Below are 19,323 nucleotides of genomic sequence, written 5' to 3' on the forward strand. Positions count from 1 at the left end.
AAATGGATGTGTTACATTGTCAAAGGGTGGTACTGTGAATGTACTGTATAAACCAATAGAAAAAAAAAAGTCACATCCTCTCAAATTTAAACCTTGTGAAGTAAAACGACAACGGACTTTTTAGCACCAAGACATACAAAGGTTTGTATAAAATAGAACAACTTTTATTTCAGATCTTAAACATTTAATAGCTAAAAAAGTATAAATAGATCAAATTTAATTTATTTATGCATTTTTAGCTATTATGTTTTTTTTTTTTAAGATCTGAAAAAAAAGTTGTTATATTTTATACAAACTTTTGGATGTCTTAGTAACATTGTTTATAAACACTGATCAGACAGGGGATAGAGAGATACAAAGTAATGTTGTTTATAAACATCAATCAGACAGGAGATAAAGAGATGCAAAGTAACACTTTTACTTTTGTATGCATTCATTTGCAGGTCAAAAGGGACGAGCTTCAATCTACATAGGATGTGAATTAAACCGGAGTTCCACCCTAAAAAAACTTTTTTTTACATTAAAAGACTCCCTTTAACCTAGAAAAAATCATTTGGAGGAAAACTTTTTTTTTTATACTTACCAGAAAGGGCCTGTTGCTATGTAGTCCTGGTAAAGTGCCACTTCCTGGTCTGCAGAGCTCGAGACTTCCTCCCTCGCCCGTGCTCCTGGGAAACGTAGACACATAATTTCCCAGAAGTCTGTAAGCAGTACTGTGCTCGGCGCCATGATCGCTGTTGAATTGCACATGCGCGAGATCGGAGGTGCATGCTGGTTACCCAGCATGCAACTCTCCCAAGGTATTCCAGGAAGCAATCTAGATTGGGCTTCACATGCCCACATTAAAGTGGGCATGTGAAGCACTAAAATGCATTAATGTGCCTAAACAAAAAATAAAAAAAACTGAAAAATTGAAGCCACAGCTTTTTTTTTTATAATGGGAACACCTCTAAGGATGGAAACGACCACAAACTGGAGCATAAAAGATAAAAGTAAGATAATTATATCATTTAAAATGTGATATTGATCATTCTATTGTCTTTTTGATATTTAATTGCAATAATGCTAGGATGCAAAAAAAATTAATTATTTTTTTTTCCCCTGGAACTCCGCTTTAAAGCAACTTTTTTTTAATAAGATTTGTGCCCTTCCCATCCCCCCCGTTATCGAATATTTTCCTGCTGATCTAGTGATCATCTCCCCCCTAAAAGCAGAACTCAGGAACTTGGATAGCTGCATGAATCCTGACATGACACAATATACACCAGGAGGATCATTTTTTTTCAGAAAAGCTCAACCTTTTATCATTAAAAAGCAGTTCTTGACTTCCAGTCGGTGACTCCACCTAGGCTGAGATGATGTCATCAGTCTGCTGCAGGCAGGTGGAAGCCTTTTCTCAGTCTCCTCTCCTCCCCCCAGTGATCAGACTTCAATTGTAACTTTGTAGTAATTTACAAGGCAAGAGGCTTCAGCTTGGAAGTGTTGCACTGACCTTACCTATTGACAAGCATGTGGCACGAAGAATGACAGGTCCACTTTAAACCTGAAACTTGAGACAACACACACGATTCCATTACTTTCTATGGAACCTGTGTGGTCTGTCAGCAAAAAAAAAAAAAAAAAAAAAAAAAAAAAGAAACAGAACATAAAAAAAGCTCTGACAGCGACTCAAGAAATTGATGCAACTCGGTAAATTTTTATTGCAACTGGAAGACAAAAAACATCACAGAAACGTGTTTTATGGTAGATCCGGGAGGGGGAAGTGTTATATTTACAATAATTCCATGAAACTGTTTCTTTGGCAGTATGATTACACATCAAGAAAATGTGAAATGCAGAAAAAGGATGCGTTAAAAAAACAAAAAAACTAATTGTACTTCCGCCCACCGTCTGCGCAGGCCGCTCACATTATTCCCATCCGACTGCTTCACCCCGAAACGGAAACCACAGTCACAGTTAAATCGAGTTCAGGACATTGGCAGCTACACACAAAGTACAGAAAAAAAAAATATATATATATATATATTGCATTTTTTTCCCCACTGCACTTTTTTTTTTTTTTCTTGGCCTGTCTGGGTGCGACCACCCGACAATTTATTCAATTTTATTTTTAAATTAACCCTTTCGCTGTGCAGGGAGCCCCAGAACAAAAAAAAAAGGCTGCAGAGCAATGCCTCATCCCTCCACCGGGAGGCGAGAAAGCGTCCCAATGATGCCGCAGGTTTCAATTTGCTGCGGGTCTCTCTGGCAGCGAAGAGGTTAACAAAAACTTTTTTTTTTTTTTTTTTTCTTTAAACGATTCATCACTTAACAAAATAAAATATATTTTCTTAGAAATGTTACAGAATCCATAAAAAAAAACAAACAAAAAAAATCTACAAGTTTTAAAATGCTTTTCATAATAAAGACACACATTATTTTTTTTTCACAAACAAGTTTGTTTATATCAGAACATGGCGGAGCAGCGAGCGTGGTTGGGCGGAGTTGTTGTAACGTATTTATTTTTTTATAGATGATTATACATGGCTGAAGGAATAATGCAGTAGTGGCAGTGGTTGGGGGGGAAGGGGGGGGGGGGGTTGATGCTAGGCGCAGACGCAGAAATTTCTCCTATAATATCAACAATTTTTTTTAATTACATAAAAACATTTGGATACTAAATTAGAAATGAAAAAAAAATAAAATAATTCCAGCATGCGTACTTTCGCATTTTAACAGCATGAGGGAAACCAACCTATTCAGTCTCGGTCCCGGAGATGCAGTTCACCCAGCCTACTTCAGGCCCGCCCAGTGACTGGGTTGCCCACCCACACTTCACTCCTGAATTGTGCAAGGACCGCCCATTCACTGCCCCTGATAATGAATGCCAAATAGGGGGTACACTCTGATCCCAGGACACAGCATCATCAGGATGTGGGACGGTCCTGGAGAATCTGTTTTTAAATATTTTTTTACTTTTGAATCTTTTCTCCCCATGATTGGTGCTGCTAATTTCCTGCAGCCCCTTTGAGCCACTTCCTCTCTACATGCACTCAAACACATCATTGCTCTGGACCGGCTGCCTGATGGAGACAATGGTGGACCATGCCTGAGCAATACATATCTAGCAGTGTGTGTGCTTGTGGCCTACCAAAGTTGTATGTGATAGGGCAGTGGTCCCCAAACTTTGCTTGCCTTTATCTGGGTCTTGGACACTTTTCCTCCCTCTTATATGAGGTACTGTTCCTCTCAATGACACCAATTAAGGGGGCACCATTCATTTCACTGACACCATCATGGGGGCATAATTTATCCTACTGATATAGAACAATGAAACACTATTCCTCCTAATGACACCAATTATAGGGCACTATTCTTCCCACTGACACCAATGATGGGGCAATATTCCTTCCACTGACACCAACGATGGGGCAATATTCCTCCAAGTATAGCAACATTGTGGTATATTTTCTCCAATGACAGAGTCCATGAAAATGGAACACTGTTCCTCCTAATGACACCAATGACGGGGCACGATTGCTTCCACTGACACCAACATTGGGGCATCATTGCTCCTACAAATATAGAACAATGTAACACTATCCCTCCTAATGACACCAATGATGGGGCACTATTCCTCCCACTGACACCAATGAAGGGTCACTATTCCTCCCACTGACCCCAACCATGGGGCATCATTTCTCCTACGGATATAGAACAATGGACCACTATCCCTCCTAATGACACCAATGATGGGGCACTATTCCTCCCACTGATCCCAACATTGGGGCATCATTTCTCCTACGGATATAGAACAATGGAACACTATCCCTCCTAATGACACCAATGATGGGGCACTATTCCTTCCACTGACACCAACAATGGGGCATCATTTCTCCTACTGACACCAATGATGGGACACTATTTCTCCTACGGACACAAATGATGAGGCACTACTCCTTCCACTAATACCAGTAATTAGGGAAAGTTCTCCTCCCACCAACGCTGGGGTATTTTTTGCTCCCACTTACCACACTCCAGCCCCTTTAAAGTCTGAAAGTAAACTGTCCCTTTACTTAGAAAGTTTGGAGGCCCCTGTGATAGGGTGACAACGCAGGAGCACAATTGGTAATCAGGGACAGAGCGTTGTTACCCCAGAACAGAACAAACAATGAACATTTGTCTGCAGGCACTAAGGTACCTCCTAGGAGGCCTTTGGCTATCTCCACTGGAAAAATCATTAGTAAAACATTTGTTGGATGAATGCTACACAAATTTGAGTAGAATGGACACATTTTATCTTTATTTTGTGTAATAAATTCTTATCATTAGCTTCATCTAGTGGCCAAAATGCAACTTAGTTCTTTTGAACGACCTCAATGAGGAAAAATACTACATTTTGGCCACTAGATGGCGCCGACGATAATATAAATTAATCTATTACATAAAATATGGGGAAAATTTGTTCAGCCTGCATGATTGTGCATTGCTCCAAGGAAGATTTTATAAAGTAGGCCCCTTTCGTTCAGGAGACAACAGTTCCCAGACAAAAAGTAGACAATCGGCAACACCGTTTTCATGGCGAGACCAAATTTCTTTACTGGAGCGCCGGACAGCAGTAATGGCCCGCCAGAAACTGGGAATCACAATTAAGAATTCTGTAAAAATTCTGTCATTCGATCTTCAGCAAGAAACGTAATTATGCAAATGGTTAGGACGAGACAGCAATATTTAAAAAGATGAAGTCCAGGCAACGCTGCCAAGCTGGTGACCTCACTTTCCTCTACTGTAATGAATTACAGAGGGCTCTCAGCCCCTTTATTTTCTATGTAAGAGGCTGGGGTACAAGCCTGGCTACCAGCCTGTTACATAGAAAATAAAGGGGCTGAGAGCCCTGTGCAATGCAATGGCTCAATGCTCAGCCTTCCTGTTGTGCCGAGGATAGCTGGTATATACATCAATGTACTTCTATTAGCTGCATTAAAAACACTTTGTTTTTGTCTGTAAGGGAAACAACTGCATTAAACAGATGTAAACCTTTCTGGAGTTTAGCTTTACCATCACACAGTCAATAAACATTGAGATCTGACATCCATTGGGGATAAGGATGAAAAACATGGAGCCCCTCCATAAGAAGAGACTCCAGCAGTACACTCAGACCCAAATGATTTCTCTATAGTAGCCATTCCCAACCTTCTTAACCCAGAGGGACCCTTAAAATAGGTTTCAGGGAACCCCTGCTAAAAATAATGGTGCCTTATATTGGTGGTCAGTGGAATAACCTACCATTGGTGGTCATTGGGAAGAATACTCCTTATATTGGTGGCCAGTGGAATAATCTACCATTGGTGGTCATTGGGAAGAATACTCCTTATATTGGTGGTCAGTGGAACACCTTCCATTGGTGGTCATTGGGAAGAATGCTCCTTATATTGGTGGTCAATTTGATGAATGCTCTTTACATTGATGTTTTTTGAAAGAATGCCCCCTACATTGGTGGTCAAAAGGGAAGCATCACCTAACACTGGGAAGAATGCACTTTAAATTGGTGGTCAGTGGGAAAAATATTCCTTATATTGGTGGTCAGTAGTAAGAATGTTCCATTCACTAGTGGTCAGAATAATCCTTACATTGATGTTTTTGGAAGAATGCTCCTTACACATTGGTGGTCAAAGGGTAGAATCACCTAACACTGGGAAGCATGCCCATTACATTGGTTGTTAATGGGAGGAATGCTCCTTACATTGGTGATCAGTGGGAAGAATGTTCCTTACATTGGTGATCAGTGAGAAGAATGTTCCTTACATTGGTGGTCAGTGAGAAGAATGTTCCTTACATTGGTGGTCAGTGAGAAGAATGATCCTTACATTGGTGGTCAAAGGGAAGAATAACCTAACACTGGGAAGAATGCTCCTCACATTTGTGGCCAGATGGCTAAAAAAGATCATTGGTGTCCTGTCGCTGGCTCTGCTAGGTGTCATTGGCCCTGGGACTATGCAGGCCCCATGAGATGGGAGGTCAATCAGCTTTGGCTTGTGTACCCTATGGACACCTCTTTAGGAACCCTGGTTGAGAATGGGAGCTCTACAGCGAATTTAGGAATATAATTTCTGCGTCTTGGCCTAGCCTAACCGATAGAGCTACAACCATGTGTTTTGAGGAAGCGGCGCTGGCACGGGACCCATCACATCGGGATGTTGGCAGTGATTAAAATTCTGTTTACAGAAACATAAAATGTAAACAAAAACATTAATTGAATCCAAGTAAACGCCACGGCCAAGAAGCAGCAACATGGTATGAGAAGAGGATTCCGCTTCGGGATTTACAGGTTTATAAACAGCAGCAACATTTGGAGTGCTCTTTAGGTATTCGCCCCAAGTTTTGGCAGTATGTGTGTGTGTTTTTTTTTTATTTATCTGCACTAATTGTAGATGGGAAGGTATTATGAGGGCCATGGGTGACTCCATCTGCCAGTAGCATGACAGGTCGCCTTCCTAGGGGGGGTCACTAGTTACAATCTCCTGCTGGGCAGTACGAGGGTCACTGCTAACGATCAAAGCAGCGCATCAGATCAGTAGAACAGCTAGGTCACCTTCCTGGCTCACTACCCATAATCCTTTGCTAAGAAGAGGGCCACAAGGTAACTATCTGCAAGAAGCACTCCAGATAAGCACCATGGCCAGGTCACCTCACTGGAGGCTCACTACCCACAATCCCCTGGTACGAGGGCCACTGGTGACCATCACCTAGATGGCTAGATCACCTTCCTGTAGTCAAACAAAAGGATCTAAGACTGAAGAGCCACAACACAGGATAAGGTGATTGTAAAGTCTCAATAAAAAAACAAAACAAAAACAAGTTGCAGTTGGTTTTACACAGCGCAGCCTGGATCCTCCTCTTCTCGGGTCCCTCTTCCCTGCTCTCGGCCCCTCTTTCCTGTCTAGTGCCCCCACAGCACACAGCTTGCTATGGGGGGCACCTGAGCCGAGTCAAAGCTCCCTGTGTCCATTCAGACACGGAGCCCCGACCCCATCCCCTCGCTTTTTGATTGGCTAAATGTCTGACAGCCACGGGAGCCAATGGCGCCACTGCTGTGTCTCAGATGTCTAAGACACTCGTGGACATCGCTGGAGAGAGAAGGGGCTCAGGTAAGTAATTAGGGGGTACTGAGGAGGCTGCTACACACAGAATGCTTTTTATGTTAATGCAGAGAACAACTCCTTTAACCACTTAAGGACCGCCTCACATAGATATACGTCGGCAGGATGGCACGGCTGGGCACAAAAACGTAAAGGTACGTTGCCCTGTAAGAGCTGAGCCGTGGGTCGTGCGCGAGCCGCTGCTGGCGAACTCGTAACCCGGTCCTGAGCTCCGTGGCCGCGGGACCCGCGGACCCGATCGGGTCACAGAGCTGAAGAACGGGGAAAGGCAAGTGTAAACAAACCTCTTCCCGTGCTTCCGAGTGAGCTTGTCACTGATCGTCTGTTCCCTGTCATAGGGAACGACGATTAGTGATGTCACACACCAAGCCACGCCCCCTACAATAAAAAAAACACACATTAGGTCACACTTAACCCCTACACTGTCCCCATAGTGTTAACCCCTTCACTGCCAGTGACATTTTTACAGTGATCAATGCATTTTAATCGCACTGATCGCTGTATTAATGACAATGGTCCCAAAAACGTGTCAAAATTGTCCGACTTGTCCGCCATAATGTCGTAGTCACAATAAAAATTGCTGATCACCACCATTACTAGTAAAAAAAAAAAATATTAATAAAAATGGCATAATCCCATTTTGTAGACGATATAACTTTTGCGCAAACCAATCAATAAAGACTTATTGTGATTTTTTTTACCAAAAATATGTAGAATACGTATCGGCCTAAACTGAGGGAAAACATGTTTTTATATATTTTTTGGGGATATTTATTAGAACAAAAAGTAAAAAAAATATTAATTTTTTTTCAAAATTGTCGCTCTATTTTTGTTTATAACGCAAAAAATAAAAAGCGCAGAGGTGATCAAATACCACCAAAAGAAAGCTCCATTTATGGGGAAAAAAAAGGGTGCCAATTTTGTTTGGGAGCCACGTCGCCAAACTGCGCAATTGTCAGTTAAAGCGACGCAGTGCCGAATCGCAAAAAGGGGCCTGGTCCTTTAGCTGAAAATTGGTCCGGGGGGCTTAAGTGGTTAATAATCCAAGATATACAGTATATGTATTCCAATGAAAGTAGAAAAGAGCCAACATGCTACAGTGGCTAGAATGCATCCCTTCATCAGGGCTATAACAATATAACAAAAAGGGATATATACCAAATCTAGTGTGCGGTATCACATTGAACTTATTCATAAAGCAATCAATGCATAAAGGAACGATCATCAATTACTTTATTGATTGTTACTCATTAATAGTTAGTTAAAGCATTGAGATTATTTTTTCCATTTATTGATTGCATTTATATATTTTCAATGTTATATCAGACACTAGGCTTATTTATATATATATATATTTTGTTATATTGTTACAGCCCTGAAATAGGGGGATATTTTGGCCCTTGATAAGCACAGGCTTCTTCATAAAGTGTTCATCTTGATCTTACATTGGAATAAATGTATATCTGGACTATTTATTATCCTATGGTGTGGATCTTTATATACTCAGGTTATTTTATTTGCATCAGAAACCAAAAAAACTAAAAAAACAAACACTGGTGATCCTTTGCCATGTAGAGGCTGCCAGTCCAGAATTCAGAAAGACTACAAACACTGGAGCAGAAACACCAACAGGACCCTCCTATGGTTTCAGCACTACATATCCATTCTCTAACCACCCTGGAGGATCCCTATTCACAATCACAATAATCAGACGGGGAGCAATGAGGAGCGAGCAGTGATCTGGAAAATAAAACTATGAAACTTGCAACTCTTATTGCATTTTTAATGCATTTAGGACAGACATTTTATTTCAAAAAAATGACTCACGCTTTTAAAATTCTACCCCCTCCCCCTCCTCCCTCTAAAGCTTTATTTTGTAAATTGCTGCAAAACTTCTGTATCATTCTGAGCTTTTCACATTCGCATTGGTTTATTAATGCTGCTGTGGAAGAGATCACAAAGCTGCTTTCTAGGTACAAAACAATGTAGACAGCAGAGGGCGATAGAGAGGGGGGGGGGTTATTATACACGGCTGTGCCCGATGACGCCAACACATTGCTGAAAAGTCCAGAAAACTGTCAGAAAAAAACAATGTAGTGAAAGATGCAGAAATTAAAGCTCTCTTAACAGAAAATTAGGAAGACTTTCAGAATTTACTGCCCACCTTCCCAAATGATTAGAAATAACTGCCGTCAGTCTTTTTTTTGCAGTGGGCACCTTACAACAAAGTCCCGGGCAGTGATCTTCTTTGTTCAGTTCACAACCTTGGCACCACCTTAAATAAAAATAATTTTCCCAGCAGAGTTCCCTCTTCTGGCAGTGTATTTATATTGCACTTTGTAAGGGACTTGGGCAGTGACTTGATGGCAGTAAAGTGAGCATATGAGCAGCAGATATAGGATATTAAGTCAAAAATATATACACATACATATATATATATATATATATATATACACACATACACTGTGTGTATATGTTTTTCATTTATCCATATGGTTTTGCTATTGACTGATTTTATATATATCACAGTCAATAGCAAAACCAAATTAATTTTTATATATATATATATATATATATATATATATATATATATATATATATATATATATATATATATACATACATACATACACATCCATACATACACATTTTTTTCCCCAGGTATTTCAAAGTTTAATTCCACTTTTGCTGAGAAAAACAAACCCTTATACATATTGTATAGAGGTTACCAAACTTTAATGCACAGTCCCACCTGCTGACCTTTACAGCTGGCAAGGTTTTTATTTATTTATTTATTTTTTTTAACAGGTAAAACAGCTGCCAATTTGATAACATAAAATGTCTGTTCAGCAAAAAAAAAAAAAAAAAAAAGTAATATTACTTATATAAAAGTTATATCGAATAAAGATTTTTTTGGCTACAAAAAAAAGTATATATTTATATATACATTTTCTTTATTTGATATATTTTTATATCAATAGCATTATATATATATATATATATATATATATATATATATATATATTTTTTTTTTTTTTTTTTTTTTTTCATTTTAGCAAAAGTGGAATTACCCTTTAACAACCCTAAAAAATAAAAAAAAATAATTATAAATAACAAAAATCTGCAAAAAGACGTAAATCCTAATCAATGCAAAATGGCAGTATTGTGGTGGGTTAAGGGCAAACAGAAGAGTATTTTATATCCAAAGTACATAACATGTCCCACATGAAGAGGCTACAGTATTTACTGCAGACTCTATGACCCAGTGAATACGTTCAACGTCCGCCAACCACGATCTCTACTCCGTTCACCAACAAAATTATTGCCTCGTGTTAGCCAAGTAGACAGGAGAAAGACAAACTCTTTTCTATATATTAACAGAGAAGCACAGTAAGGGTGCGGGAGGGGGGGGGGGGGGCCAGGATGGTGCACATTTCCACCACCCAGGGGCCCTACCAGAGAATGGCAATTGTAATCATCAGAATATTGCAGAGCGAGAGAGAAAAAGTTCCCCAACAGTCAAATGTTTGTCCCTGAAGAAGGTTAGACCTTAAAAACCTGCTTCCAAAAACAAAACAAAAAAAAACAAAACAAAAATAAAATAAAATTAAAGAGGGGGGAAATGAAGTCCAGGCCCTTGGCCTTCCAATTAGAGGCGGTGCCTTTTTTCTCTATTTTCTATATTTATATGAAAATAATTCATGCTCCATGCTAAATACATTATTATTATTTTTTTAATTTACAAGAAACTGATGGTGAATTAAAAACAAAAAACAAAACAAAAAAAAGACCCGAAAAAACTTGTGTTTCATTTTGAACCCATACACCGCTCCAAGTGATTAATACGGTGACTTTTTTTTTTCCTTTTAATTATTTTACTTGTGTGTTTCTATGCATAAAACTTGTGGCAGGTTATGTAGCGCTGTGAATGTTGTTTTTTTTCCTTTTCTGTTTTTTTTTTTCCAGAAAGACGTGCTAGGTGTGGTTGGTCAAACGATCCTTTTCAAAATGGCAGTTGAAGTATTTTTGAAAGAAAGGAGTAATCTGTCATCTACTTGGCCATTCCAGGTTTGTGCTGCTGACTCCTAAGGGTTGCAAAACAGGAAAATTGTAGAGTTTCCCTTCCATCACTTGGGTGTAGGCCCATCGGAAGGAGACCTTGTGAGAATTATGGCACACGCTTTTCTTGTATCATAGTGACTCTTCGTGATATTAGGCGAGTTGTACAACCGCTTTCAACCAAACTAAAGGGTTGTAAATTGCACAAATGAACGTTGGCGGAAGGTCGGAAACCTTCTGTAACTTTTTAGGTGGCACCAATATCCATCCCAGGATCATCCCAATGTCATCTCAACATCCTGATGTATGTTGCAGAGTGAGTGGGTGATTTTGGCTTTTGAAATATATATATATTTTTATTTTAAGTCGGCAAATGAAAAAAAAGCATTTGCGAGTTGGCTAAGTTCTATGGCTTCAATATCCTTTATAAAATAAACACTTTAAGGGTCCCCCCACCCCCAAAGAAAATAGAAATAAAAAAATAAAATAAGAAAAGGGGAAAGAAGAAAATGGTTGATATTGCCACAAAATCTTTTTTTTTTCTTTCTTTTTTTTTTTTTTTTTTTTAAGTTCACCTGACGTGCGTAAAGACACTGTTCCGAGTTCAAACAAATCAAAAAAAAAAAAAAAGAAGATTTGCTCTAATTTTTTGTGGTTTCTTTGTCCTTTTGCTCTTTCTGCCCCTTTGCCGTCCGATTGGTGATGTTATTCAAACATGATCGGATTCCTGCTAAGTGCAGAAGTGAACCCGCCGCCTCTTTCATTTCCTCGTCGTCGCTTTCTGGTGGCTTTTCTGTGCGTCTCTTTTTCAGCGGCAGGGTGTCGCTGGGGATCCGCCGAACTTTCAACAAGTGCTGCTTTTTCTTGTGTTGCAAGGAGTAGCCGCTGTCGGCTAACATATCCTTGGCTTCTTTCTTCTGTTTTTTGTCCTCCTCCTCTGTCTCACTGTGGCTTTCGTGGCTCTGGAAGCTGACGTCGCTACCGTCGTGGCAGACCTTGGCCGTGAACTCGTAGTGGTCGTCGGCGGAGGAAGAGGACACGGAGTCGCTGGCAGATGACGAGCTCCGCTTGTTGGCAGACTTGGCACTGCTGTAGTTGTGGTCCTCCTTGGGGTCACTGCTGACTACCGGGGAGCCACAAGACGGTTCGCTCTCCGTCCGCATTCGGCAGTTGACAATCCCATTCCTGAAAAAAGACAAAATTGGAGGGGGGTGAAAATCTGGACTGTTCATGCAAAGCACAGGATTAGAAACAGATCAATCGAGGAGGCATTGGCTGGCACTATGGGCACTCATTAACTCCAATTATACAAAAGAGCCACATCCCAAAATATTGTATATAGACTCTGAAAATGGTCAAAGCAGTCATTCCCAACCAAGGTTACACGGAAAAAAAATTTAGCCACTGGCCTTTGCAGCGAGGAGCATTGGAGGGCAACATACAGTATCTCACAAAAGTGAGTACACCCCTCACATTTTTTAAATATTTTAATCTTTTCTCAACACACAGCCATTAATGTCTAAACCGCTGGCAACAAAAGTGAGCACACCCCTAACTGAAAATGTGCAAATTGGGCAAAATTTGCCATTTTCCCTCCCCGGTATCATGACTCATTAGTGCTATGAGGTCTCAGGTGTGAATGGGGAGCAGATGTGTTTTTTTTTTTTTTTTTTTTTTTTTTTACACGTTAACCTTTTCTGCACCTTTTATGTGGCTTGCTATGCGGGCACTCGTGGGTGTGTCACACGCTCTGTGTCTCAGGGCCAAGACACAGAGCCTGTCTCGGCCCTGCCCCCCCACCACACTGGCAGTGATTGACAGCAATAGGAGCCAATAGCTCCTGCTGTTGTGTCTGAGCCAATGAGGAGGGAGAGAGCCATTGCCCTTGTGCACATCGCTGGATCACAATCGGGCTCAGGTAAGTATTTAGAGGGGGCTGCTTACAGAAGTTTTTTTTTAACCTGAATGCAGGGACTGCATTAAAATTAAATCCTTCTGTCTATAGAAGAATGCATTCTGTTTGCAGAACCACTTGAAGCCTAAACACGCAACACCTAGTGACAGAAGAGGGCTGCATGTAGGCTGCATTATAGAAACATCCCCTCATATATACTACAGGTAGTCAGCCAGAAAATAAGACATTAATATATGTGGTGGGCGCATCACTGAAAGGGTTAAAGCCTGGTGGGACATTGTCTCTTTACATAGATTTACAGTCAGAGATTTATGAACCAACAAATAACATGGAGGACTTGGCAGGGTCAGAGAAATGACACTCACAATTAATGGGTGATCATTATGTGGAGTGACCTTGGCCCATCCAAACACCAGGAAGATGGTCCTGTGTCACCCAGAGCCACTAATAAACATCACCAACAGGCAGTGTGATGATACATGGAGGCTTTGTAGTAAATCATTAAAGACATTTGGGGGGGGGGGGGGGAATATTATTATATAGGCATGTGCTGACAAATGTTGCAAAAAAAAAATAAAAAAATTAGATACGGTATAGAAATACAACACACACACACATATATATATATATATATATATATATATACAAATTACTTTTTTCCTGACATTTATGTAGGCTATTGTCTTATTTTATTCTGAATTTAAAATGGTTGTAAACCCTTACAAACCACTTTGACCTACAGGTAAGCCTAGATTAAGGCTTACCTGTAGGTCCAAGAAATATCTCCTAAACCTATATGGTTTAGAAGATATTTGCCCGAAAACAGGCACCGTTGTCTACGGCGCATGCGCCGTAGATAGCGGCGCGCAGGCGCACTGAGCGCAGCATTCTCAACGACGGAGCTGCCGCGTGTGTCGGCTCCCGTGCGCATGCGCGGAAGTGACGTCATCGCGGCTTCGCCGAATGACAGCGGCGGAGCTGCGAGACCCCACCAAGAAAATGCATGCGGCGGACTACAGGGGACAGCGGCGACTTCGCTGGCTCCTGTGTCAGGTAAGTGACACATAATGGACTACTATGCGATGCATAGTAGTCCATTATGCTTTGTCTTTGCAGGGAATGAAAGAGGAAGTAAACTCATCAGGGTTTAATTCCTCTTTAAAGTGTAGAACAACTGGAGAGAAAATGAAATCATGAAACAGAAATAACATTTTTGACCCAACTTTGGCAATTATACCAGGCAAATAATTATTACTTTGTAACAAACTCCGGGACCTAAAGAGAAGGTTGTAATAGACATATTTAGAAGCAATCCAAAATATACTTTTCTTCAACTATTTCCGCAAAGGTGTATGGAAATTTAACATTGATGGGTTTAATATAAAGCAGACCCATAATTAAAATGAGAGCCCAAATCGACATTGCCAATTCACGTGGTGACTTTCCGTAGAAAAAAAAAAAAAAAAAAAGTTCCTCTTTAACCCTATCGCGCCAGCCATTCGGGATTCCCCTAATGAGATCAGCTGTCTCAGTTATCTTCAGTCTATGATCATCTATGAATCCTGTTGAATTACATATGCAGCCCAATGGAGATATTAGGGGGCACATTTGAACCCCCCTCTATACCTTCTAAGTTGACAACCAACCACTACTTTAAAAAGGAAGAAAATTGAAATGCTTGCCATGATGATCTTTGGCTGTCCGCAGAAGTCTACGGAGTGCTACATAGAATTTCTGTAGGATTACTATCTACATGTGAAATTTATAAAACATTCTGTCAGGACCTGGGTCACTGGTGGCACTGTACTTCCCAGAGCATGAGGTTGTAGTTCCTGTGTCCTCCAGGTGTCTTCACCTGATGATGGCTGCTGGGAGGGTATTTAGTCCCTCCTCTACTATAACACATTGCTTCAGTGTTTTGCCTGCCAGCAAGATGCATGCTTGCTGTTAAATCCTGAGCCTGATCCTGCCTTGCACCTACATCTTGCATCCTACTGTCTTGTACCCAGGGCCAGGACAAGGGGTGGGCCGGAAGGGCAACTGTAGGGATTGGTGCCTTCTTTCTGTTACAAGGCCAACTGGAGTAGTGATTTTGACAAGCGACAGACTGCTGGGCATAGGATCCCCCAAGCTTGCACATCATGAACAGGGTGGGTGTGTGTGTGTGTGTGGGGGGGGGGGGGGGGGGGGGCAGTTTGGCATCTTTGCCCTGGGCACTGGATTACCTTGTCCTGGGACTAATTGTACCTGCTCTCTTTGTTACGGATTCTAGTCCTGCCTCTCCCACCCCTCCTTTTATCTCTGGTATTGCCCTGTTTCTCTGTGTTCCCCAATTTGTATATAGTTAGTTGACTTGCTAGTAAAGATTTCTGTTAGTTAGGTTGTTTGTTAGGTAGTTTGTTCCTGGGTTATGGTTTACTTGTATCTTGCGGTGTTTCCCGCTTGCTGGTGTTTGGATGGATTTTGGTTTCGCTGTAAATAAAGCTTAAATACAGAATAAGAGTGCCCAAGGGACTTTGAGAGACACAATTAAAACAATTAAATACACTTAAATGAAAGCAGAGACCAGGTTGTTAGAAGTTAAATAAAAAAATAAATACATAGCCATTGTTTGGACAGGCAAAGAGAAAAAAAAAGTGCATCTGGAAAGTATTCACAGCGCTTCACTTTTTCCTTATTTTGTTAAGTTACAGCCTTATTCCAAGATGGATTAAATTCATGATTTTCCTCAGAATTCTACAAACAATGCCCCATAATGCCAACATGAAAGAAGTTTGTTTGAAATCTTTGCAACTTTATTAAAAATAAAAAAAGATGAAAAAAATCCCATGTACATAAGCAGTCACAGCCTTTGCCATGACACTCAATATTGAGCTCAGGTGCATCCTGTTTCCACTGATCATCCTGGAGATGTTTCTACAACTTGATTGGAGTCCACCTGTTGATTGGACATGATCTGGAAAGGCACACACCTGTCTATATAAAGGTCCCACAGTTAACAGTGCATGTCAGAGCACAAACCAAGCCATGAAGTCCAAGGAATTTTCTGTAGACCCCCGAGACAGGATTGTATGGAGGCACAGATCGGGGGAAGGGTACAGAAATATTTCTGCAGCATTAAAGGTCCCAATGAGCACAGTAGTGGCCTCAATCATTTGTAAATGGAAGCAGTTTGGAACCACCAGGACTCTGGGCAGGCTGCCAAACTGAGCGATCAGGGAGAAGGGTCTTAGTCAGGGAGGTGACCAAGAACCCGATGGTCACTCTGACAGAGCTCAAATATTTCTCTGTGGAAAGAGGAGAATTTTCCAGAAGAATAACCATCTCTGCAGCAGTCCAATCAGGCCTATATGGTAGAGGGGCCAGACAGAAACCACTCCTCAGTAAAAGGCACATGACAGCCCACATGGAGTTTGCCAAAAGGCACCTGAAGGACTCTCAGACCATGAGAAACAACATTCTCTGGTCTGATGAAACAAAGATTGAACTCTTTGGCCTGAATGACAAGAGTCATGTCTGGAGGAAACCAGGCACCGCTCGTCACCTTGGCAATACCATCCCTACAGTGAAGCACGGTGGTGGCAGCATCATGCTGTGTGGATGTTTTTCAGCAGCAGGAACTGGGAGACTAGTCAGGATTGAGGGAAAGATAATTGCAGCAATGTACAGAGACATCCTTAATGAAAACCTGCTCCAGAGTGCTGTGGACCTCAGACTAGGGCAAAGGTTCATCTTTCAATAGGACAACGACCCTAAGCGCACAGCCAGTATAACAAAGGAGTGGCTATGGGACAACTTTGTGAATGTACTTGAGTAGCCCAGCCAGAGCCCAGACTTGAACCCGATTGAATATCTCTGGAGAGATGTGAAAATGGCTGTGCACCGACACTCCCCATCCAATCTGATGGAGCTTGAGAGGTCCTGCAAAAAAGAATGGGAGAAACTGGCCAATAATAGGTATGCCAAGCTTGTAGCATCATACTTGATTATAAGACTTGAGGCTGTAATTGCTGCCACCAAAGTATTGAGCAAAGGTTGTGAATACTTTTGTACATGGGATTGTTTTTTCATTTTTATTTTTAATAAATTTGCAAATATTTCAAACAAACTTCTAACACATTGTCATGATGGGGTATTATTTGTAGAATTTTGAGGAAATATTTAATTGAATCCTTGGATTACCAGTCATGTCATAATTTACGTAACTATGGATATCTTATGTGTACATATCTGGAAAATTGTCTGCAGATTTTAAATGTGAAAAAATCTTTTAGATATTGTATCTGAATAAAAATTATATATATATATATATATATATATATATATATATATATATATATATAATTTTTTTTTTTTTTTATTGTGTCTCTCAAAGTCCCTTGTGCACTCTTGTTCTGGATTCTAATATACACATAGGGACAGAGAGACATTCATGCATTACACACACTGGCTATTTTATATCTAAATAAATCTTACTTTAAATATAACTGGTCTGGTCTCAGTTTCCTAAGTATAGCCACACAGATTTGGCCATCCCTTCTGCCTAGTTCCTGACACATTCTGCCCAATGGTGGGTACTTCACGAGCCTGTACACAAGGTAAACAGGCAGTGCATACTATTTACAATGACCTCATTCCATTTCCTCTGTAAGTGCCAAAACACTCCAGTTTTATCCAGAGCCACATTGCCATCATCACCGTGTGCGGCATACCTCATGGCCATGGTGCCGATGGGATTGATGGGTAGAGGTCTGACTCCTTGGAAGATCCCTCTGTTCAGCATGCGGGTTCCATTCTGAATCACACCAGGAGGAACTGCAACATACAAAGAGAGAACCTTAAATAGCCAGCAAACCCCTTCCCAGAAAACTGCAAAAACGTACCTAGAATATGGGGGAAGGAACAAGATTATCACCTTCAGCATAAGGAGACAAGAAACTGGTAACATTTCAGTGGCCCATTCATGTCCGATATTTCAATTATCATTCAAATTCTTGTTAGGCATAATCACAAGTGAAGTAATGAGAAGATTTTGTACTCCCCATACAATCCTTTTTTTGGAGTCCATTGAGGGACACAAGAACGCCGATACTGATGGGTTATACTTCCGCCTAGAAGGAGAAATGGACACCGGCAAAGAGAAAACTTATAGACCAGTCCATGATAACCCTCCTCTATCCAGCATGTGTAGCAAAGCCCTACCAAGAGCATTATCATACCAGGAGCTGTGTCCTTCAAAGGGGTCCAAGAAAATAATTTTACAGTCCGATTTTCATTCCTGTCCATTAAAGAACATTAAGTCTTTTACCATGGGTCACCCCAACAGCAGTTCAACTGACAATTGGGCAACAAAGCAAACAACAGCCATTGGACCCAAGATAAAAAAAAAAAAAAAAAAAACAGAACTAGGGACTGTTGTGGAAAGGACTTGGCCTCATCCTTTTCAATGTCAGGTGTTGGTCCTTTAAGGAGCTCAATGAGGACCAACACCTAACATTGAGAAGGATGAGACCAAGACCTCTCCACAAAAAATAAAAATAAAAAGAGAAGCATGCTGGGTAGAGGAAGGTTTTCCTGGACAAGCCCACAATTTCTCTGTTTGTCAGTGTCCAGTGCTCCAGTGGGGATCAGCGTAACCCAACAGTATCTGAATTTCTGCGTCCCTCAATAGACAAAAAGAAAAATGTTTTTTAATCATTTGATCCTACTTATACAAACTTGGGATAATCGGTTAAAACATAAAAAAAATGCACACACTTGCAGACTTTAATTGCCTCATACTCCAAAAAACATATCGATAACATTCCATGGAAAAAAAAAATCATGGAAAAAAAAAAAAAAAAAACAGCCTTTTCCGGGCAAGCAGGGAATCGTATGATCAATATGTCTTCTACAACTGACACTTTTCTAAATTCCTTATATACCGCCACTGCCCAATGTTCGATTGTGATCAGTCATCAAAATATATACCACCATATCATCTTGATACCCCCCACTATAAAGATAATTCTCTGTTATAATCTCTCCACTATGCTTCACAGTTGGGATTGGGCTTTTGGTGCTGATATAGAGTTGACCTCAGTTCATGGTCATTGAACTCCAATACGAATCCTAATATCTTTGATAATTATAGAACAAGGTACATTAACCAGTCAGAGTCCCCATCATATAAAATCACATCAGGGATTTCCCCAATCAGAGGATCCCCTC

General features: G+C 40.7%; 1 protein-coding gene and 1 long non-coding RNA gene across 6 annotated transcripts in view; both read right to left on the reverse strand.

Moving 5' to 3' along the window:
• Positions 1–1,676: 1,676 nt before the first annotated feature.
• Positions 1,677–9,667, reverse strand: LOC143942447 (uncharacterized). Its single transcript, XR_013264778.1, has 2 exons — positions 5,375–9,667; positions 1,677–5,261 (listed from the first exon to the last, which is right to left on the reverse strand). It is a non-coding gene; the product is annotated as an uncharacterized LOC143942447 (long non-coding RNA).
• A 509-nt stretch (positions 9,668–10,176) lies between these two features.
• Positions 10,177–19,323, reverse strand: part of FOXN3 (forkhead box N3) — a 267,558-nt gene continuing 258,411 nt past the window's right edge. For all 5 annotated transcript variants that reach the window (XM_077463748.1, XM_077463745.1, XM_077463749.1 and 2 more), the window contains 2 exons: positions 17,826–17,928; positions 10,177–12,383 (listed from right to left, as the gene is read on the reverse strand). In XM_077463748.1, the coding sequence (XP_077319874.1) occupies positions 11,840–12,383; positions 17,826–17,928 (647 nt within the window). In that variant the 3' untranslated portion in view covers positions 10,177–11,839. The remainder of the gene's footprint in view (positions 12,384–17,825; positions 17,929–19,323) is intronic.

The sequence above is a fragment of the Lithobates pipiens genome, unplaced genomic scaffold (genome assembly GCF_037356315.1).
Source record: "Lithobates pipiens isolate NorthernLeopardFrog02 unplaced genomic scaffold, aLitPip1_a1.2 Scaffold_30, whole genome shotgun sequence".
NCBI lineage: Eukaryota > Metazoa > Chordata > Amphibia > Anura > Ranidae > Lithobates > Lithobates pipiens.